The 22,656-nt window shown below is 45.2% G+C and overlaps 2 protein-coding genes across 4 annotated transcripts; one reads left to right on the top strand and one right to left on the bottom strand.

Moving 5' to 3' along the window:
• Positions 1–2,968: 2,968 nt before the first annotated feature.
• On the top strand, positions 2,969–13,566 carry BZW1 (basic leucine zipper and W2 domains 1). Of its 2 annotated transcripts, XM_015868150.1 has the most exons (12): positions 2,969–3,104; positions 3,379–3,449; positions 6,062–6,238; positions 8,448–8,542; positions 8,803–8,868; positions 9,091–9,226; positions 9,785–9,894; positions 10,012–10,182; positions 10,498–10,644; positions 11,004–11,142; positions 11,980–12,102; positions 12,324–13,566. In XM_015868150.1, exons 2-12 carry the CDS (start codon positions 3,389–3,391, stop codon positions 12,353–12,355), a joined length of 1,257 nt encoding a protein of 418 aa, XP_015723636.1. In that variant the 5' UTR covers positions 2,969–3,104; positions 3,379–3,388; the 3' UTR covers positions 12,356–13,566. The 2 variants fall into 2 exon arrangements, with proteins under 2 accessions (XP_015723636.1, XP_032301879.1); XM_032445988.1 differs by lacking the exons at positions 2,969–3,104; positions 3,379–3,449 and having other exon boundaries at positions 6,161–6,238; positions 8,448–8,453.
• Positions 13,567–13,717: 151 nt separating this feature from the next.
• CLK1 (CDC like kinase 1) lies at positions 13,718–22,099 on the bottom strand. 2 transcript variants are annotated; one of them, XM_015868161.2, is made up of 13 exons: positions 20,694–22,099; positions 20,279–20,418; positions 19,209–19,428; positions 18,038–18,128; positions 17,532–17,598; positions 16,692–16,808; positions 15,724–15,890; positions 15,540–15,634; positions 15,324–15,453; positions 14,971–15,053; positions 14,479–14,558; positions 14,157–14,247; positions 13,718–14,075 (listed from the first exon to the last, which is right to left on the bottom strand). In XM_015868161.2, exons 2-13 carry the CDS (start codon positions 20,416–20,418, stop codon positions 13,860–13,862), a joined length of 1,497 nt encoding a protein of 498 aa, XP_015723647.1. In that variant the 5' UTR covers positions 20,694–22,099; the 3' UTR covers positions 13,718–13,859. The 2 variants fall into 2 exon arrangements, with proteins under 2 accessions (XP_015723647.1, XP_032301881.1); XM_032445990.1 differs by lacking the exons at positions 18,038–18,128; positions 20,279–20,418; positions 20,694–22,099 and having other exon boundaries at positions 19,209–19,331.
• Between the last annotated feature and the right edge of the window lie 557 nt (positions 22,100–22,656).

Below are 22,656 nucleotides of genomic sequence, written 5' to 3' on the forward strand. Positions count from 1 at the left end.
AATGGTAATAATACGTATTTACAAAACAAATTATGCATAATGCTATTGCTCTCCTCTCACCAGCGTATGCCCAGCCAGTCCCTGAGCAGCAGCTGCTCCCCTGGTCAATCTGAAGTTTTTTCCCACGATGTTATATGGTATGGAATATTCCTTTGTGCAGCTTAGATCAGCTGTGCTCTCCCAGCTCCCTGTGCCCTTCAGCCCCCTCACTGGCAAAATGATATGCAAAGTTGAAACATCCTTAGCAATGCACAGCCCCTGCTCAGCTACAACTAAAACCTTAGTGTGTTATCAAATTTGTTTTCCTCCCAAAGCAGAAACAAAGTGTCACACCAGACACTGGGAAGTGAAAAAATAACTCTGTCCCAGCTGAAACCAGGACACCCATTAATTTGCTGCAGTAATGAATTTCATCGTAATAGATGAACTTGGGGGATTTGGTAGTCCTCTAGTCATAAACCTGCATAGTTGTCTCAATTCCAAAGTACAAGACGCACTTAAAAGATACTGTTTGCAGGGTATTTGCTCAGGCTGTGACAGAAATCTTGTCTCCATGACCACCAAGGAGCCCGGAGGCACAAGAGAAGGCAGGGGAACCCAAATAACTCAGCTAGAGAAAGCAGCCCCTCAGCCCTTACCCTGACCCTTGCTGGGGCTATCACAGAGTATCACCTCCGTGGGTGCTGGGGACACAGCAGAAGAGGGTGTCCAGCACACTGTCATTAGCACACTTGTCTGGTTCTACCCTGTGTCTGATCAGCATGTTCTGTCCTATCTAATTAAACTCCATGTCTGACCATTTTTCTGGGTGAACAACACCGTTCTGCATACCTGTGCATGTATAAGTGCCAGAAACTGGGCTTGACCAACAGGAGAACACATGCCTAAAACTGGAGCAAGAGAGGGTATGTATATCAATGTGACTTCTAGCAAATACCAAGCTGTGCTGACCACTGACCTCCTCCAGTGGGGAGGGCTGGGTGCCAGCAGCTGGTGTGGGGTTGCAGGCTTTGGGCTCATACCTGCATGTGCCACCACAGGGGTAGATCTGGAATGGACAGACTGAGTGTCTAGAGCCAGCTATCAGAGGGGTCTGTACTGTAGACCTTCAGTACATTCTCCCTGTAGATAGAACAAAGTATTGATTTTGTTTCTGCCACATTTTGCCCTACTTTTTACTCATGTGGGAAAGTAAATTAGTGAATGCCAGGTTGGGTCACAGTGCAGTGCCTGTAGTACAGGCAAATACACACAGTGGAGCGAAAGCACCCTCCGGTCTGACTTCAAGACAGTCAGCTGTATAAAGCAGCAGGGTCAAGCACAAATTAACCAGCTGTGTTTGGTGAAATACTATCACAGATAAAAGTTACTATTCGCTTACAAATTCAGATTTGCTTTCTTAAATGTGTATTCCAGAATAAGGTCTTCAGAGGACCAGCCTCCACTGAAAAATACCATATTTGGTGTGCTCCTCAGATAGAGAGCAGTAGATGCAGCTCATTTTGCTGTCCTTTGGTGCTGCCACACAGGAATCTGTTGGCATTTTTCTGAATATTTACAGTTCCTGACTAGACCAGAAATGCCATAAAATTCACAGCCAAGGAAACGTTTGTTGGGGTTAAGAAAAAATAAATGAGGCTGGGGGCAACCTTAAAGCCATGGTTGTGCAGGCGGTCCCATTTTCTCTTCATAAAGCACAGTGACTTGATTTGTTTGTACACCCACTAATCTAACAGCTCGAGTTTTAGCCAAAGGAACACTATGGTTTACACCTAGTGGGAGTTCAGCAACTGTGTGAGCTCTGGCTTAATCAGTAGTTTGCCCTTTTGGGGAGCAAGGAACTCAGCAGCAATTGCCTTTCCTGTTCTCTACCAGCATGTTGTGTGTTGTTAGCTAGTCTTGCAGATATGTCCATCTAAGCATTGCTGCATATGATCTTTTTAGATTTCTATGACCAAACTGGTTTTGTTTATACTCTCTTCTAGTGGATGTACTGTTCTACAGCCTTCAGACAGGATGAGTGCTGTTGTTATGAGTGCTGTTGTTACGACTGCTGGTAAAAGAAGCTGTGCGTTACCTGAAGGATGAGAACTCCTGGAACTCAGGCATGTGATTCTACACCAGATGTAAGTAGTTTTAACCCATATCTTTGTCCGGATGTACCAGAATACGTGCAGTCTTTACAAGGTGATACTATAACTAAGGTTGGAGGAAAAGAAGTTACAACTCTGACACAATTTTAGGAACTAAAAATTTTACAGCTCAATAATCAGAGGGTTGTGGGCAGCTGTGCAGAGCTGGTTGGAGACCTGCAACTAGCTGGGGTCCCCAGAGGTTGGAGCTGAGTCTGGTCTTGTTCAACATCCTCATTGATGACCTAGAAGAAGGGATAGAGTACTCAGTACTTGGTAGTTTTGCTGATGATACAAAGCTGAGAGCCTGGCCAGCAGGTAAAGGGAGGCGATCTCTGCTATCTGCTCTGACCTGGTGAGGCCACATGTCCAGTTCTGGGCTCCCCAGTTCAAAAAGACAGGGATCTCCTTGAGTCAGTCCAGTGGTGGGTGACAAAGATGAATAAGGGCCTGGAGCATCTCCCGTATGAGGGAAAGCTGAGTGCTGTGAGGGACCTGTGACGTTCAGTCCGGAGAAGGCCAAGAGGGGATCTCATAACTGTTTATAAGCATATAAAGTGTGTGACTTTTGGTGGTGTACTGCAGTAGAACAAGGGGTAATGGACAGAAACTGGAACATGGTAAGTTCCATTTTAACTTAAGGAGGAACTTTACTGTCACCACGATGGAGCATTGGAATAGGCTGCCCAGAGAGACTGTGGGGTGTCCTTCTCTGGAGATATTCAGCACCTGTATGGACACAGCTGTATGGACACAGCTGTATGGACACAGCTGTATGGACACAGCTGGCTGTGTGATCTGCATAGGGAACCTCCTCCCCCACGCGGCGCATCGCGATGGTCCGTCCGGGGCGGGTCGCTCCGTCCCCGTTGTCTCGCGTTAGTTCCTCCCGCAGGTTCCGCCGCTCCTTTTCGCCTTTCCCGTTGCTCTCCGCTCCGGGCCCTCGGCCGATTTCTCTCTACTTTAAAGTCGGTGAGCAGCGGCGGGGCAACGCAGGTCGGGCCGGCAGCGGCCGCGCCGATCGCGGCGGGGTGGGGCGGGGGATCTCTCCGTGCTGCCATACGGGCAGCGGCCAAACGCCGCGGGACGGACGGGACGGGGCCGTTCTGCGGCCGGGGGCGGAGGGAGCGCGGTGCGGAAATGGAGGGAGGCGGGAGGAGGAGCGGAGCGGGGGGAGCTGAGAACTGCACTGAGGGCCGTGTTGTGAGCTGTGCTGTGCTGTGAGCTGTTCTGTGCTCCCGTGTAGGGCGTCTTTTATGAATCAAAAGCAGCAGAAGCCGACGCTATCGGGGCAGCGCTTCAAGACCAGGAAGAGAGGTAAGGGCCGCCCGGCAGGCCGCGGCCTGCCACTGCGCCGCCCGTGGGCTCCGAGCGTGGAGCGTGGGGGGGAGCGAAGCAGCGGGAGCGGCCGTGGGGCCGGGGCGGCTGCCGTGACCTTGGCCGCAGGAGCGGGTCCTGCAGGCCGCACCGTGTGCTCTGGGCCTGCAGCAGCCGTGCCCTGCTCCTCGGCCACGCGCAGCTCCATTGCGGCCTGCCGGGCCGTGCGTAGGGAGCGGCGTCTTGAATGGGACGTGGCGCGGGGCCGCTGCGAGCTGCGCTGCCCTGCAGTGCGGGGCGGGTAACCGGGTCCAGACAAAAAGGAGAACCGGCAGAGGGGCCTGGGTCTCGTACGGGAAACTGCGGGCAGAGCTGAGGGCTGGGGGCATGTGAGGAGTGGTGTGCGGTGTTTATTGGGTGTGGAAGAGCTGGTGGGGGCAGCGCCGGTGATGTCTGTCCCTCCCTAACCTCACTTAAGGGCTAGTAAAGGTGTATGTTTGGTGGCCCTGCCAGGCAGGGGGTTGGAACTACATGATCCTTGAGGTCCCTTCCAACCTGGGTCATTCTGTGATTCTATGATTCTGTGAAGGGCTGGCAGCCACAAGGAAGGATCTCTTCTTGGAGATCACCTGCTTTAGAGTGTTCAGGGAGCCCAGATCCTCAGAAGGGGATCAACAATTCCTTCTTTATTACCACATTGTGATAACTGTCATTCTTGAGCGATCTGGTTTAAAGCAGCCATATCTGCTGCGTCTTATCCTTACACCATCTAACACCATTTACTGGTGTCCTCCTGGCGTTCTGGGACACACTGATGACAGTGGGGGTGCCATAGTCACTGAAGTGGTAATGGGGGGCACAGAAGCACCTGGCTGCATGTGGAACTGACTTTGCATCCTTCAAACATCATTTGGCTTCCGAGCAGTCCTGCGCTAATGATGAGTTTCATAGATCTGTCATAGAAAAGACCTGCTTCACCATTTTCAAACCTCCACCCTGCTGTTAGGGATGTGTTGTAACTTGCACAGACTGTAAGGACACTGACATGGCTCTTAGAAAATAATTTATTCAGGTGTTAACAACACTACCTAAGCTGTTAGATAGTGCCTTAGTAAAAGCTTACAGCAGAGCTCTTGTTTTATTTGAAGGCTTTTCATCCCATGGCTCACATAACCTAAGAACAAACTGAGCAAATAGAGGTGAAGGCCTCTTCATGTAAGGGTGCCTGTTAGTCACGTGAGTGCTGTGTATTGTGCAGGATGCTCCAAAAGTAATGTCTCCTATGTATTTCTACGAAAGCTACAATGGATACAAAGAGCACAATAACACTATGTGACAGAGAACATTCTTAGCTACGAAACGCTGTTTTCCAACACAGTCACCACCATTAGTATTGCTTTTGTGCCAGCAAATGGACAAGAGCCTGCACATTGCACTCATAAAAACCTGCACCAGTGGAGGTGACTCCTGTCACTACTGCTGAAATGCAGCACACACCATCTCTCTGTCCTCACGTCCTCTGTTTGCGCTCCATAAATGTTCAGCAAGTGTGAGTGAATGTCAGTGGGTGCCATTGTTTCCACATGGAGGAATCCAGTGACACACCTTGGCTTCATCCACACTGCCATGTCAGCCGCCATTTTGTCAGCCTGCCCCTCTGCTGCCATCTGTCACACGACAACAAGGTTTATGGGATGCTGGTGGGCAGGTTCAGCATCTGCTGCCACACCGCCAACGTCCACCTCTGGTGTTGTGAGTCAGCACAAAAAGATAGAAGGCATTGCTTCGGATCAGCCCTATGTGGAAAGACCATGATCAAATGATTTATCTCAAATACAACAATGCATTCTGCTGTAAAACAATGAAGAAGAGTTAATCATTTAAAGTTTATTAAAGACAAAGAGGTTAGCTCAGATATCCGTGTTTCCTCCAGGCACTCAAAAGGCAATAGCTTTTGTTTGCCACCAGCTGAAGAGGAGGAGGTGGTCTTCGTGGCCAGAAAGCACAGGCTGTCAGTTGGCCTGTACATAGTAACGGGATGCAGTGATGCAGTGTCTCAGTCAGACTATTTCATCTGAAGCAGTGAGAGGCCTAAAGCACTGAAACAGAACTTGAGTAATGGGGTCAAACATACAAAGTCATAGGGCACATGTTAGGAATTACCTTCTGGCGTGTGGCTAAGCCTTTGTTTTGAGGGGGGGATCGTGTGTGAGTAGGGGTGTAAGAATCAAACTCAGGAATCAGATAGGTTTTGTTAGGTTCAGATCATCCCAAATGACTGCTCTGCTTAGTGAAAGGACTGCAGAATTCATTGAAGGGTATATAAGGTCTGTTTTAGCTTTTGATAACTCTGTGTCCCCTTGTTTGAGCGTGGAGGTGAAAGCATCAACATTTGTTATTATTGGCCACCACAATTTGACACTGTTACGTTATTATTGGTGCTAGTAACCCCAGCAGTCTCAGGAGGCTGGAATGTTCGCAGTTCTGTTTCACTTTGGAATTGACAGTGTGCAGATTTCATTTTTCTGAGACAAAAAGAAAAACCTTTTTGCGTCTGGAGACCAGATAAATGCGTGTGATGACTTCAGTTCAACAAACACTTGTCTTTGCAGATGAAAAAGAGAGGTTTGACCCTACCCAGTTCCAGGACTGCATTATTCAAGGTTTAACTGAAACTGGCACTGACTTGGAGGCGGTAGCAAAGTTTCTCGATGCTTCTGGTGCAAAACTTGACTATCGCCGCTATGCAGAAACACTTTTTGACATCCTGGTGGCTGGCGGAATGCTGGGTGAGTACCCTTCAGTGGGGCTGCTGTCAGATTCCATTGACTTTTGACAGAAGCTTGCTTCTGCCGCTATTAAACTCTCTCGGGGAGCCTGCTGGATGTGTAGAATGGGGTTTGTTATCTGTAGCAAACTGAGTATTGCAGACCTAACTCAGCAGTCAAATTATTGCAGAAATACTCTGTACCACACTATGCTTTTGCTTGAGATAGTTTGCCTTCCTGGAAGTGCAAGTTATACAAATTCAGATTAAAGAGAGGCACGTTGGATTTTGTTAAAAAGAATTTTAAGCCAACAGTAAAACTTTGTGTAATGAAGTGCATTTCTGCTAATGGGAAACAAATGCTTGGTTCATATTCCTCATCTGTGGTCACGGAGCCAATGGAGTTCCCCTGAGGATTCTGACGTGATCCTTTGTCTTGCGCACCCTTCCCTGTTGTTCTGCAAAGTAACACTGTTTGCTGAATAAACTGCTGTAGCTTGGAAGTGCTATTTTAAGTTGTTTGCAGCTAGCAGCAGCGAGGGCACGGTGAGCTCTTAGTATTTGTGCGGGAGTGAGAAATGAGGTGGTGGCCAAGTCAGCAGAAAACTTGTGAACCGAGCAAGTGAAATGTGATGACCGAAGGTATTGTGAACTCGTACTTGTGTGTAAAGTGTAAAGAACGGAAGGGATGGTGACCAGCCAGGCAAGATGTAAATGAAGATAAATGAGGTTGAAAAGTATTAAGAAAGATGCTGTCCTAGATTTTTAGACTTGCACGTTTGACTGCTGTTCAGAGAAAGGATTCAAGTGGCAGGGAACTGTTTAAAATACAGGGTGTGACGAGGGCTTGCTCTGTGTCTGTCTAGACAGAAACAGTCCATCTCAGATTGTAGCATTTGTTGTCCTGTATATTGGGGTGGGGAAAAGGACCTCAGTGAGAAACTTGGCAGTTGTAGAAGACTTTCTGTAACGTAACAGAATTCAAATAGCCTAAATGCAGTGTGGCAGTCCCACAGCGGGGCGGCTGTTTTTGGTGGGCACCTCTGCTGCATGTGTGGAGGTCTGCTGCTGATAGTGGAGAACTGTCAGGTGACTTGCTCAGAGAAACGCCAAAAACGAGGCTTCCAGAACTGTGCAGCGTAACGGAGTGTGCCTGTTTATCTGAAGATTGTGTGCTGGAACAGCGTTATGTAGGCTGGAGTTACTGTGCAATGTTTGTTTTGGCAAGAGCCTCTCTTGCTGATGTTACAAGAGCTGGTCACACAAGAAAGTTGTCTGCCACATGGAGCATCACTGCTTGGCAATCTTAATGTACAAACTGGGGGAGGTTGGAGTCCATGTCTTAAAACCACTGCGTGCTATGTTAGGGAATGTCTTATCTCAGAATGAGACTGAGGGGGAAAAATGCATTACTGCATTAGTGGTGGTACAGGGAACCGGCGTTCAGTTTGCTCCTGTGTAACAAGCAGAACAGCTGAGTAGATGAGTTTTGGTCTTTAATCAGACATGGACAAAATAAGAACATGCCACCTCTTACAATTCTTAACGCTGGTGCTTATTTCCATCTTGAAGTCTTGTCTCTGTATACTGCAAAACAAAAGGATCTCCCTTCTATGTAGGATGGAATAGAATTTGATCACAGGTTGTTCTGACAATGAAGCCGGTGACTGGAATTCACTGTTATGAATCAGACTGGGTGCTGGTCAAATGTCTGTGTTAAACTGAAGAAGTACATTGAACAAACATCTTCTGATTTTTCAGCCTAAAGAGCTGAAATGAGCTTTCCAGGCTCAGGTTTCCAGCTCATCTCAAAGGCATTGGATTGTGAATATATTTTTCTAGGTGTTTAATCTCCTGTGGTGACTTGTTTGGTTATTTAAGACTGACGTAGAAAGCATTGCAGAAGATAGTAAATAGTTGCTGGGATTAAGCAGCTTCACTGTTTTCCTTTAAGGGAAGAAGAGCATGTACAGTCACAACTTGCTTGGACATGAACAAGATGTGTTGTCAGCCATTTTAGCTGTAGGGGGTTGGAATATTTAGGTGTTCCTATCTAAGCTACCGATCTAATGTTTAGTGCATCTACAGCAGCAGAGCAGATGGAAATGCAGGGGTGTCTCTCTAGTGATGTGGTTCTTCTCTTTACCGTGAAAAGACAACATATTTTTCATGTTATGCGTATTTGATTTTTACTGAGGACTAACAGCACTAATACTGAAACCCTTCCTTAGCCCCAGGTGGTACCCTGGCAGATGACATGACACGCACAGATGTCTGTGTATTCGCGGCACAGGAAGACCTAGAAACCATGCAAGCATTTGCTCAGGTGAGTTCTAAAATGAGTATATTTTTATTTAAACGTGTCATTTTTGACTGCAGAGATGTTTGTGTAGTTGAAAGTTCAGGTTTAAAAAAAAAGCAGTGTATGGCTTGAAGAAACCCTGTAGGAACCTTTTGGCTTTGGGCACTGTAGAATGGTACTCTTCTAAGCTGAAAGTGCTCTAAATGAGTTCAGATCAACTGTACTGAACTTGTTCCTAATTCAAATTAAATCCAGAGTATTTCAGACACACCGTCTCTTTTCAGGTTTTTAACAAGCTCATCAGGCGTTACAAGTACCTGGAGAAAGGCTTTGAGGATGAAGTTAAAAAGGTATGGAGTAGATTTGTTTTGGCAAAGAGGTGTTTTTTCGTATCCTAATTAGTCACTATGTGGAAGAGATAGATTGTTAAAATAGAACAGTATCTTGTTAATGGAAGAACAGCAAGCTTGTATGACCATTGGAGTAGACTGGCAGTGTGCTAGCAGTGCTGATGGTCGAGTAACAAACTTAAGTGTCTAGCACGCGCGTCACAACTCTTCTTCCTCTTGCAGTTGCTGCTGTTCCTGAAAGGGTTCTCAGAGTCTGAGAGGAACAAACTGGCCATGTTGACGGGTATTCTGCTAGCCAATGGAACACTTAATGCATCAATTCTCAACAGTCTTTATAATGAGAACTTGGTAAAAGAAGGTAAGTGTTGCTGGCTCTCCTGTAAGAGGAACAATGGTGTGAACAGAATATAAAGCTTTACTGTAAGTAGCTGGAAACCATGATGACAGTATGCCCCTGCAGCTCACTGGCTTCATCAAGTGATAGCTATGCTTTAGTAGAGTTAGCAAAGGTAAACAGGGTGGATCACAACCTGGAAGGTCTTTAGAAACTCCTCATTTATGCAACTTGTGCATAGGGCTTCTCTGCGCAGTGCTGGCAGCTGCAGTCACTACAGTTGTCCCACTAGTGACTTCTGTGTTCTGGAAAAAGACTTCTCAGTGCAGAAGGTGTGCTGTATCCTCAGGCTCCTTAAATTGCAGCAGTGAGAGCTGAGTACAGAGAAGCCCTCGCTACGCTGAGCTGTGAGAGGAGTCCAACAGGCTGATATCTGTGTCCTCAGAAAAAAGTACTGCAGGCTGTCAAGGCCACCCCGGGCACAGCTGTCACCTGGGGCAGGGGTGTGACAACCCACGTGCCTTGTAATCATTGGGTTCCCTTTGCTTTGAATTTCAGTAATATACTGTTCCTGCTTCACAGGTGTTTCTGCAGCATTTGCAGTCAAGCTCTTCAAATCGTGGATAAATGAGAAAGACATTAATGCAGTTGCTGTCAGTCTTCGTAAAGTAAACATGGATAACAGACTAATGGTGAGCATCGCTGCCGCTACTGATTCACTTCTGAAAGCAGCTTGGTAAATAGCTTTTACCAGCAAAGTACTTGACATGTTTCTCTTGTGAAAGAGTTGTTGTACGCTTTGTTTTCAGGAACTCTTCCCAGCCAACAAGCAAAGCGTGGAACACTTCTCTAAGTACTTCACCGAAGCAGGACTGAAAGAACTTTCTGAGTATGTTCGGAACCAGCAAACTATAGGAGCTCGAAAGGAGCTGCAGAAAGAACTTCAGGAGCAGATGTCACGGGGAGATCCATTTAAGGATGTAAGTACTTGTCTGCAGGCAAGGTCTATGTGTGGCTGGTCTTTTTCCTCTGTAGGAATGTAGCTCAAATTATCTGAAATGCAATAGTATTTAATGCTAATCTGAAGAGGATACATGTCCAATTACTGAGCTCAGGCTCCTGGTTCCCACTAGCGACTGCAATAAGTACCAGCTCCACCGGTTTTAGCTTTCTGGTCTTTAAAGCCCTGAGTCACAGCTGTACTGAAGGCTTCCAAGCTGACTTTAGAATAGAAGTTTCAATTTAGGTTTTTGCCTCATGTGACCTATGTGATGATTTTTTTTATTCTCTGACAGATAATCCTGTATGTGAAGGAGGAGATGAAGAAAAACAACATCTCGGAACAGACTGTGATAGCCATAATCTGGTCAAGTGTGATGAGCACTGTGGAGTGGAACAAAAAGGAGGAGCTGGTAGCAGAGCAAGCCATTAAGCACTTGAAGGTATTGTAACCAAGTTGAGGCTTTTGCATCTCTTGAGGAAGGGCTTGGGCTTCCTTTCATCTCTAGCTGTCTTTTCAAGTGAATTGAAACTTAGGAGTAGCATAATGCAGAGACAGCATTAGATGGGGAGTCGTTTCCCTTGCAACTGTAGTATTGATTGTTGTTCCTGTTGCTGAGGTAAAAGCAGCAGGATTTTGGCAGAAATGCTCCTGGAGATGTGTGGAAATTGCTTCCCTGATACGTGGATTGTAAATGTCTAAGCAGTGGCTGACAAAAACTGTGTGAAGCCAGTGCAGATGGGCGATAAATATTAAGAAATGTTATGTGTGTGCGTGCCAACTTGTTCTTCCTTATTACAGCAATACAGCCCTCTACTTGCTGCCTTTACTACCCAAGGTCAGTCAGAGCTGACTCTTCTGTTGAAGATTCAGGAGTATTGTTATGACAACATTCACTTCATGAAGGCCTTCCAGAAAATAGTGGTGCTCTTCTACAAAGGTAAATCTCTGTGGGGTTGATTTCATTTTCTGTTTAAGCCTGGACTGTGGGATGGTTTGGTCGTGGTAAGGCCTTCAAGAGAGCTCAGTGCTATGGGAATGCTTTTCCATAGCTCAGTGATTTTGTACCCTCAGTTTGCAGTCTTAGAACCCTGAAATGCAAGCAGGGGTACTGCAGTCTTTGGTGCGTGGATAAGCACTCTATACATGGAAGGGTGCTTTTTGTCTCATGATGCAAAGCATTAAGACCTTGAAGCACTTAACTACAGTCTTTTCCTAAGTTTTAAATATAATTCCTAGTTCTTGGTCTGAACAGGCAGAGATTGAGACCACCAAGGTGTCGGTGTGCTCTAGGGCTTCTGCTAAATGGCTGTTTAAATGGTATTACTCAAAGGCATGTTTGTGGGCCTGTAGAAACATCATAGGAACACAAGGAAAATAGTTGATGTGAAAGATTATATTATGTGCGTAAATGGTAAGCAATTGAAAACAGCCAGTGTGGTGTCCGTCAGACATCGGTTCTTAGCAGGTGACGGAAGCTTTTCTCAGTGTGTGAACTGAGATAGCTGTGAATACTCAAGGCTGTGTCGCTACTAGGAGCAAAAGCGCAGCTTCTGGAGGCAGTGCTCAGAAAACCCACAGCAACCCATTTGAAATGTGTTGTTTTCAGAACTTCAGGAGTTATTCATAGCGCAGGTCTGACCAGCCATTCCCAAGAAGCAACCGACAAATATGTGTTGATATTTCTAGGGGAGGAAGCAAGGCTGCTAGGCAGGGTTCCTTGTGGCCTGCTATTTGGTGTTTTGCCCTATTGACATCACTCTTGTACACCTTACAGCTGAAGTTCTGAGTGAAGAACCCATCCTGAAGTGGTATAAAGATGCACATCTTGCAAAAGGAAAGAGCGTCTTCCTGGAGCAAATGAAGAAGTTTGTCGAATGGCTCAAGAATGCTGAAGAAGGTAAACAAAAGCTTAGCTCACACGTTTCTCTTCACTTTGAGATGCCTGTGCAGTTTTGTCTGGCGAGGGGGCACTGGTGGATTTCCTGAGACTGGGAGCACCCCCAGTCCCGGCTGGAAAAGCAATCCCTGTGGTTTGGGACTGCTGGGCAGGGGGCTGAAGGCTGGGGCTGCAGGGGGGCCGGCCTCGTGGCAGCAGCTGATCAGGGTTCTCTCTTGCAGAGTCAGAGTCTGAAGCGGAGGAGGGTGACTGACCTCTGGAACAGTGCTCAGTAAAGCAAACAGGAGCTGTAGATAAGTGTCATGTGTCTCATGTGTCCTTCTGATTCTTACATCCTACCTCCCTGTATCAAGCATGATATAAGGGCTCTCATGGCAAATTTATTTTAACTGTTTTCTATAGTTATTGAAATACTGGGTTTAGTTTTTAAAACCATGTTTTAAGTAGGTAGTTTACAGGAGCTATAGATTTGACTCTAACCTGCATTTGTCTTTTCAGTTATATTCTACCTCCTGTATTTTCTACTGTAATAATGTAATTTAAGAAGGCCTTCCACAATTAAATTCATTTTACCTCCTTGGGTTTTCTATCTGCATTTGAGTAGACATGATTTGGTAAATGAGATTTATGGCAGTTCTGTTTGCAAATTAAACTGTAAGAAGCCTCTGATGTGACGAGGCCGTGGCTTGTGTGGTAACTTGGTGTGACACTTTAATCCGTACTACTTGCTCCAGGTAAACTTGTTGAATGTCCATCTTTGTAAAATCTGTCGTCTCTCTCCATACTTCCAGCATAAAGTAATCCTAGGATCCAGCTGTTGCGCGAGGCACCTGCCCCACTGCTGGGAGCTCCTGTGGTGGTGCTAGTGACCTCTGTAGCTAAGGTGGGGTATGAAGAGTGGCCTCTCTGAGCCTGCTGTCACAGCTGGTGGCCCGAGTTCCTAAGGGACTGCACCACTTACTGCTCAGGCTGATATACAGCCAAGGATCAGTTTGCAGCTTCTCTCCTAAGCAAACGGCGCTGTTCTGCATGCGGCTGCCCAGCAGCTTTCTAGAGCCCTGACTGAAGCTGGTGCTCGGGCAGGGCTGTGCCTTGCCTGCGCCGTTTGTTATGTACAGGACTGCTGGAAGGTAAGCTGAGCAAAACCTGCCCCTTACATGGGATTATTTTATGCTGGCAGTTGCTATATGGAACCAGATTGTCTGTTTACCAAAACTTTGAATTCTTGAGGGCAATTCTCAGGACAGTGAGTACTTTAGGAAAAGATCTGGTAAAGACGCAGTTTGCTGTTGTAAGCTCACAAACAATGAGCAATAGCTGAAATACTTTTAACCTGAGTAAACCCACTAACGTGAAAAAAGAAAATGGTGATCACAGTGCTATCATCTGTTGAATACTACGGTGATCTTCCTTACTTTGTAACTTTTTTTTTTCCAAGCAAATAAAGGCCATTCTTACACGTAACGCAGAGTGCTGTCTGTAAGCATCGTCAGTCCCCAGGTATTTTACTATTTCTGTGACAGAATAATCATTTAATCTTTTTCCCTTTTAGGAGACACCTAGAGTGCATAAGGCTGCTCCTTCTATAGAAAGAAAAATATGTACTTTAAAAAGCGTTCAGAGATGATTACATGCAAATCAACCTATATCTTTTTTTTTTTTTTTTAAATAACTTTTATTTCTGCAGCTGCATTAAGTATTCAAAGAGTCATAATACAAAATAGGACATTTAAAAAACAACTTTATGTAATAAATACTTAAAATCTTCTGCATTTCTTTGGTGGACTGCTACCATCTGGACAGGACTGCTCGGGGCTAGGAGACCGCTTCCTTTTCTCTTGTTTCAAGGGGAAGAAGAAAGGATGTTTCAGTGCTTCTTCAAGCGTAATACGTTTAGCCGGGTCATACTCCAACATCTTTTGAATGAGGTCAAACAGATTCTCATGGTCGGCATCTCTGCATGTCATGAGTTCCTACAACACCACAAACAGTGTTTTACTTGTACTCTAATTACGGCTCCCTCTCCCCAAGCCCTTTCCCTTCTGTCATTTTACCTTCAGTGGCTTACAGCGCCTTGCGACGTATCTGCCTGCAGAACTGTGCTCATCCCAGTCCAGCTGGTCCCGATGGAAATACTTACGTTTCCTTCAACATAAATAACAGCACAACTTGTTATTTAAACCAAACATCTTCACCAGCATGTTTCCTCACACTGAGGAACAATCTGATAATATTCCAGTAAAGTGTAAAGCGAAAGCAGTTTGTTAAAGAAAAACCAAAAAGATTATTTTTTTTTCTTCCTGTTTAAACCAAACCTGAAAATACTGCGTTTAAAATGCAGCCATCAAGGTAGAGAAAAATGACAAGGGCAATTACCTGGTTTTCTGTATCATGTGTCTGGGTAGAGGCCCCAGTATTCGTTCCATCATTGCCAGGTGCTCTTTGTTGTCGTGAGTCTGGAGGAAAATGAACGTTTCTCTCATCATTAAAGTAAGCTACCATGATGCACACACTAACCTGATTTCTGGATTGTACACTGCAAAACAGTGATCAGTCTCACAGGAAGAAAGAGCCTTTAGTCATCTTCTTCCAAAAGTAACTTACAGAAGACGGTTTTTTCCCTTCACAATCCTGCCCTGCCTTCTCTTCAGTCATAAATTCTACTTTATAGTATTGCTATTAAAGCAACAAACAAAACAGTCACATGCTTGAGTAGTATGTTGCCAGTGAGAGATGAAGCCACCTCTGTTATCCCTTCAGTGTAGCAAGGCAGAGAAGTATAGTGTTTTTTTGCAACCCCACCAGCCTCAAGGTTTTTACCAAGTTGCAGCATGCCACACACTGTATCTCCAAGGCTCCGTTACCTACCGGAAATACCGTGTACCCGAGGTAGTATTCTATGAGAATACATCCAATGCTCCAAACATCGCATGGCTGTGCCCATCCCAGTGCTGTGACAAAAAAACACCCAGAAACATCAGGTTAGACCAGGCTACAAACAATTGAACAGCTCAAGCAAAGTACGTGTATTTCTGAAGCTCAGCTGAACAGCACACAGAAATCCTCCAGGTGATGGAGATCAGTGCGACAGACTTCATAATGCTCAATGCTACTATGAAAACATGATGTATTCTGAGCAAGACCTTTTTCCAGTTTGCCATATGTGGTCACTGCTTCTGTCAGCACGCTATCACTGTTGGACCAAAAAGAAGAATACTGACCTAAAATAACTTCAGGAGCCCTGTAATGTCTTGTAGACACCAGAGTGCTGTGATACTCATAATCGTATGTCGCACTCCCAAAATCCACCACTTTGATATCTGGATTTTTTAGTGTGCGCTCATCACGTTTCTGAAAGTGAAACATACCATGAGATACAAGCGATGAAATAAACCCAGAAGGCTGTGGGGAAGGAGGGGAAGATGACAGCAACTTACCAGTCTGGGGTTATACTCTTCTGTGTAATCAGACTGGACAAGCAAAATATTTTCTGGTTTCAGGTCTGTATGTGTCAGTTTGTTCAAATGTAGAACTGCAAGGTTAACAAATACAGAGATAAGTCAGAAAGTCCCATGAAGAAAATTAAACAGAAATAAAACCAACATACGTTCATATACTTACAATTCACAGATTTGCAAATCTGATACGCCATCTGTCTAATGTGGTCCAACCTAAATGGCAGAAAGCCATTCTCTTTAATAAAGTCATAGGTACTGAGTCCCAGCAGCTCAAATACAATGCAGATGTGGCCGTGATACTCAAACCATTCCAACATTTGGACACAGCGACTGCAGAAAGCGGGAAAACAGAAATTTCAACAGTAAGTTATATAGTGCTGAGATGTACATCACATGATGGGGACAACTATGGGAAGTAATCCTTCAGAGGGCTTATTCCCCAGCATATATATAGTTCATCTGCTTCAAGCATCAGAGCTTCAAAACAAACAGAAACCCTAAGGAATGGTGCTTCCGGGTCAGAAGATCCCAGTCAGCTCAGAAAATAAAGAACAACCAGACTGTTAATTGAGAGCAAAGCCAAGCCAAAATCAACAAGAAGCATGATGGAAGCACTGAGACCCTCCCTGTGGGCAACAGTATAAAAGAAATATTCACTAAGCTTTTTGAAGACTTGCTGTGAGCATTATAGGGAAAGTAGTACTTCCATGTTGCTAGTCTGCCCACACGTGAATACAACTTTGGCTACAGTAGACTCAGGTCAGCTTCACTGGCCTGAGGAAGAAATCCAATCCAGAATTGACAGCCAGACCCTGCCCAGGCTTGGGCAGCCCTGCACTGCAGGACAGCCTGTGCCCCTCCATGGGCTGAGGTACAGCTGTGTGTGGAGAAGAGTGCAAACAGTCTTATTTATAAGAAACAGCACAGGCCCTCCAGCACTTAGGTTACATCCAGTAACCTAAGATGACCAAGAAGGAAAAATACTCAGAAGCTATTATGTAGTCATTGTGGGTTTGTAGTACTTGGTCTGCAAGTGATGTCTGGTGTGTTCTGGTTCTGTTTTTCAAGAACACTGGTGTTGTTACAGAAAGTGACATCAAAGCAATCTTAAAGACAAAGTAAGGTACTTACTAGGTATTGCTGGGGTCTGATTCATTCAAATGTTCCAGTACTTGTATTTCTGAAAGCGCTGCCTCAGAGTACCTATCCACATTTTTCACTATTTTCACAGCCACATGTCTACCTCCCCTGCAATAAACAGGTTAAACAGTTATAAAAAGGAAGAGTTTCAATGATTCCTTAATTATCACCATATATGTTGTAGAAAAACACATGAAACCTGTGAACGTTACCATGTAAAGCATTTTCAGAGAACGGCTTAGGCTGGAAGTAACCTTCATGCTTATAGGCACCCTTCAAGAACTGGAAGTATATACTGACTTAATGATAACGAATGCCCATACAGACACAAGCACAGGTAAAATTTAGCTGCTCAGGTATTAACTTTTAAAACATACTCAATACCTGGAGTATCAGTAGTATTCTTATAGACAGTCACTCATTTACCTCCTAATGCTGCTTCCAACAGCTCTGCAGAACTACTATATAAAGGTGCACTCCCTAGGGCACAATGTGGTATACATTTACATCCAGGAAAAGGACAGCTTCCTGCATCCAAGTCTACTGCATGACCAAAGGAGAAACTTAAATTGCAGCCGTGCAGTAACAGTGATGTGTGATGACAGAATAACTTGCTAATAATGTCTAACTGCAGGAAGGGTTAAACTCCCCAGAAGCTAAAATCCCAGCTAAAACCCAAACCTGTAAGGTCAAACTGTTAGAAACACACAGAGCAACATAGGAGCTAATAGGGATAAAATCAATGAAATCATTCTGAGAGCACTTTGCAAACCACCGTTACTCGGTCAGTACAACAAATGAAATGACAGGCTTTTAGAAAAAAAGACTTACGCTTTGTGATCAATGCATTCCACCACTCTTCCAAAAGCCCCTTCACCCAAAATAGCAACAATCTCATCTATAAAGAAAAGAACTGTCAGCTCCAGAAGTGAAGTTACCCGGCCATTAAAAGAAAAAAGCAAATAAAACTAAAACAAACAAAAAAGACTAAATGCTGTCACTGAAGGTTATTCTAGACTGTGCTTCTTTAAAAATGTCAATAACAAGGTTGAGAGAAATTACTGGACAGCTCTCATCAACGTACATTTACAGGTATCTCATTGTAACACATTAATTTCATTTACTACTTTGGGATTTAAATTTGGGATTTAAAACAAAAAAGGGAAAAAGGACAAAAGAAATACATTTAAGTTTGACAAAGAAGATTAACCATCCCCCCTCCCCCCGAATAAAACATAAAAAGAAAGAAAGAAAAGACTGGCAAAGCCCCCTAACATCTTATGCTAAAAGAAATTACTCTATCTGAATGTTAATAAATTTTGAAAAATATTCTATACATCTTGCTCTTAGAACGTCTCCACTTTCACAGATCAGGTGACCCTCCTCATCATCCTCTACACTCCTGGATCTTTTCCTTCGATGATTCCTCTGGAACGGCACCAAGATGGTCAGGCCAATCAATAAACCCGAGTCAATTCAGATCAGAATACGAAATTCATTCAGCGGGGAGATATTCGGGTATTCAGATACACGCCAGGCCACGAACAGTTGGCAGGAGCAATTTCAAATTCAGTCCCCAGAAATTCACAGGGCACATAGTTTATGTTACAGGAGAAAAACATGGCAAGGAACAGATTTTCAGATGAGATACTTAAAGTGGCAAGGCAATAAAAAAATACAACATTGTTTTTTCTTTAAGAAAATCGGTTCACTTAATTTTCATTTAGGTTTTCAGTGCCCTTATTTCTTATAGCAAAAAGATTTAATAATTACAATATATAAAACAGCCTTGCGGCTAAATGAAAATATCCCTCTTAAGTAATTGAATTTAAAATCACTGCTTTGAATATTCAGTAACAGCTTTTCTCTAAATAACAAAAATACCACATATATTTATTTTAGGCTGTCTCAGCTGAAGATACTAAACTATAAACCCTATCTTCAGCTTTTTTAACAGTTGAATATAAAATAATGATCAGAAAAACCATCCGGCTAGCGGACAGACACTGCACTTATCTGATTCTACAGACTGAGACCTAAAGCGTTTCATTTAAACAGTAATAAAAAACGTGTCAAAACCTGACATCATCCCCTTGGTATTTCAGTGATACGTACTCAAAAGCAAGTCTCAAAGTTTGCATCTGGACTTTTGAGTAGGGCAGAAATAAGTATCTGATGTCATAATATATTTTAAGGCACTCAAGTGATGCCTGCACAAATATTCCATCTGATGGTTTCTACTCACTAATTGGCTCAATTTATGTCTAATGAGCAAAAGGCAAGACTATACTGCACAGTGTTATAAGCATAACTACACAGTATACTAAAGACTAAACAAAACAAAAACAACACAAACTAACAAAAAGAATTATCTATCAATACCAACTAAAGGGCTAATCTGCCAATATCGATCACAGGCTTCCTCAAACCCCCTCAATTACTGCTGCCCAGCTGGAAACTTAAATCTCCCTAAGACACGACCCCCTCAGTTATAACTGGACAAACCACCTGGGAGAGATGGTGGTGTTGGCAGGCGCTGTGCTGCGACCTGTGCTGCTGCTTGTAGCTGCCCTTCTTGCTGCTGCTGTGGTGGTGGTGGGCGCTCTTGTGCTCGCGGTGCTGCTGCCCGCTGTCACCGCCCTGCACGTGCTCATTGTTGTCCTCTTCCACACAGCGCCTCCGCTTGTTGTGCTCCTGGTCATTATTGGATTTGGACTCTGAACATTTACTAGAAGCAAAAGAATACAGAAATCTAATTAAAGTAACTCCCGCATCCCCACAGAGACATTGAGTTGTTGAAGTTGGAACCTCCATTATTGCTCAGAACCCCATTCAGCCTAACTTCAACTGTCTCCAAGGACAAAGCATCCACCAGCTCCCTGGGTGACTCGTTACAGCACCATAAAAATCTTTTTCCTTTGTCATGGCTTTGTAATTAGATGCTGGGGGAGTGTAGTCAGTAATTCTAAGTATATAGACCCGTGTGTGTATTGCATTTTAATTATTGTTTGTTTATATATATGTATTTTAAGCATGATGTAGTGATGTAGAATAAGAGGTGGAACGTCATGGTTTCATAATGTTTCTATTGGTAGAGAAGCAGAACTACACATCCCAGAGGACGGTTGGAGAGAGAAACATGTCACAGAAGGGATGCTGGCTCTCTCTCTCTCTCGCTGCCTAGCAGCAGGTGTGGGTGTGCCTCCAAGCCATGGCACCTTCCATTTCAAAGCAGGCTTCTCAGCCTTCAGAAACCTCTCTCTCTCTTTTATTTTACTTGATTTATTAGCCTCAATTTTAATTAGACTATCATTAGTAAAATAAGTTTCCCTCCTTAGATCACTGCCTCTTCTCTGTTTGTTTCCTTGAGCCCAGCTCCCACCTCCCTACCCCTTTCCCTTTTTGGGTACCAGAAGGTCTATCTCAGGTCTCCCCAGAGCCTCCTCCAGGCAGAATAGCCCCAGCCCTCAGCCTGTCCTAATAGGATTGATGCTCCATATCCTGGGCCATTTTCGTGGCCCTAATCAAGGCATTTCTTTGTGTTTTAGGCTGCAGAACCAGCGTGCCGCAACCCTCACCTTTGAGGCCTCTTGGCCGCCTCATGCCTGTCGTGCCTGCTCTCCTGGGCACCGCTCTGCGATCTCCGCTTTCCCTGGCGCTCGCTGCCGCCGCGCCGTCGATCCCAGCCGTGCTGGTCGCTGCGCTCGTAATTCCCCATCTGAAACCCACGTAACGTTTTGTTCTTCAAACCGCACTCCACACGGTCAGCACGCTCAGCCTTCCCCCACAGACGGCCACAACCCCATCTCCCCACAGCCCGACCCAGCCCCACACCTCACCCCGCCCATCCGCGGCGGCCGGAGCCATTTTCTGTGCCGCGGGGCGGACAGGCAACATGGCGGCACGGAGAGGAGGGGGCCCAGCAGGGCCGCACCGACGGGCAGGAGGAGACCCCCGCACCCGCACCGCATCGCTCAGCCCCACGGCCCGTACCTCAGCAGCACGGGGTAGCACAGCGTTCAATGTCCGATACCGCTGCTCTCTCTAGAGCCGTCGCCACTACCGCACACCAGCCGCTCTCGGCTCTCGGCCTCGACTAACTGGCACCGCGGAATCTTGTGCCGCGAGCGGCGCGTCACACAGCGGGGCGGGACCGAGACGTAAGGAAGAAGCGAGCGGGACGTTTAGAAGGGTTTGAGGTGACGGAATAAAGGGTCTCACAATTAAAGTGAAGAGATTTAGAGTGATAAAGGCAGTGAGGCAGTGGCACACCTCACAGAGAGGTGGTGGACGCTTCATCCTTGTAGACACTCGGTGACAGGCTCAGTGCGGCTCCGAGCACCCTGATCTAATATAGGTGTCCCTGTGTATTGCAGGAGCATTGGACTGGATGACCTCTAAGGGTCCCCTCCAACACAAAAGATTTTATCATGTTATGATCTTGCACCAAAAGAGAATCAGCTGTAAAACCACAAGTGTGCTTTACATGCTGTATTTTTAAGGAACTGCAGTTTTGTCTTTAAAGCTCCTGTTTCCTTGGTTTCCTAAAGAATAAAGATGGGTTGAAGAATCATTATTGGGTGAAACCCACCGAGTGATGCAATAGAGCAGTCATACCGAATTGTGGTTCTCAGTCTCTTCACATGGGTAGTGGGCTATGCTATAAGAAAGCATTAGGCAATGCTTGGGAAGGCATTTCTTGTGGTTCACACGTGTACTCTTTGTAATACTGATTATTAATATGGAAAATGTTTATTGTATTCAGAAGTTATTTTCCTCCTTGGTCTTTAACACATTCAAGTGCTCACTGTCAGCTATCATCCGGGAGCCATTATACAGTGTTTTTTAGCAGTGTTTTTTAACAGCACATTTAAGGTGGTTTGATAGCAAACGAGCCCAATTGCAGGTAATAAACATAACTTCTTGTGACCTCTTGAGTGACTGACTGTTTTGACTTTGCTGCACTTGCTGTGGTTTCAGGTGTTTCTTCTCAAAACACATTGGCTTGCAAAAACAGAAGAGCCTCTCCCTGTTTCTGAAGCTCTGCATTTGCTGTCCGCCTCCCAGGACCAGGTTCAGCAGCGTTCACACCGCACGCCCACCTCACTCAAAGCGCGCCTCAAGCTCCCAAACCATTCATCTCTGCAACACCCAGGGCACGTGTGAGCCGTGCTCAAAGGGGCACAGCATGGAGACAGGCTTTGCAAGTGCAGGCTCAGGACCACAGATGGACTCTGCTTATTTATAGCAAAGCTGGCTAAACCAAAAGAGTTATCCCAAAGGCAAGGCATGCTATGTATATTCACACACATGTGACTTGTTCATTTGAGGCTGGCAGTGCAAAGAGACGAGATGTCTGTCCTACAGCAGGTCTGGGAGCCAAGATCACTCAGGCAAGGCTGTAAGGAAAGCCACATTTCTGTGAGCTGTAATTCTTGGCTGTGCACACCCATCCCCAGTTAAATCAAGCCACAACCTCACTTATGTCCAGCTAGCCAAAGCTCACAATAGACAGCATCAGCCACGTATATGGAGACTATTGAGTCCCCACCTGATTTATTAACTGAGGCAAGGACTGGGTTGGCCACGGAGCACAGGTGAAAGCAACACACCTCCTAGACCCCACTAAAGGGCCAACTACCACTAAGGAAGGATCTCTTTCCTCCTTTATATAGCTTTTCATTGTGAGCCAAAACTTTCAGCTACAGGTGAGCATTGTTTCTTTATTTGTTGATTTGCTACCTCACTGTGGTACTCTTTCTGGCTGTACTTTGTTGACTGTTCACCATGACACCAAGATGACTGGTAACACACACCCTCAGAATGCCCACCATTGCAGAGGCAGCCCATCAGAGCTGATACATGATGTGGTAATACAAGAAGGATTTTATACTTATATCTTGTGTCCCTGAACTTCTGGGCGGGGGTTGTGGGAGCAAAATCCCTCCCGGTGTAG

The sequence above is a fragment of the Coturnix japonica genome, chromosome 7 (assembly GCF_001577835.2).
Source record: "Coturnix japonica isolate 7356 chromosome 7, Coturnix japonica 2.1, whole genome shotgun sequence".
Taxonomy (NCBI): domain Eukaryota; kingdom Metazoa; phylum Chordata; class Aves; order Galliformes; family Phasianidae; genus Coturnix; species Coturnix japonica.

Coding starts and splice junctions, on each gene's coding strand:
- BZW1 (XM_015868150.1), top strand. CDS start 3,389: ATGAATCAAAAGCAGCAGAAGCCGACGCTATCGGGGCAGCGCTTCAAG. Junction 9,227..9,784: donor TGAGAACTTGGTAAAAGAAG/GTAAGTGTTGCT, acceptor CCTGCTTCACAG/GTGTTTCTGCAGCATTTGCA. Junction 11,143..11,979: donor AGTGGTGCTCTTCTACAAAG/GTAAATCTCTGT, acceptor TACACCTTACAG/CTGAAGTTCTGAGTGAAGAA.
- CLK1 (XM_015868161.2), bottom strand. CDS start 20,418: ATGGGGAATTACGAGCGCAGCGACCAGCACGGCTGGGATCGACGGCGC. Junction 15,891..16,691: donor TCAGACCCCAGCAATACCTA/GTAAGTACCTTA, acceptor CGCTTTCTGCAG/TCGCTGTGTCCAAATGTTGG. Junction 14,076..14,156: donor GGCGCTGTAAGCCACTGAAG/GTAAAATGACAG, acceptor GTGGTGTTGTAG/GAACTCATGACATGCAGAGA.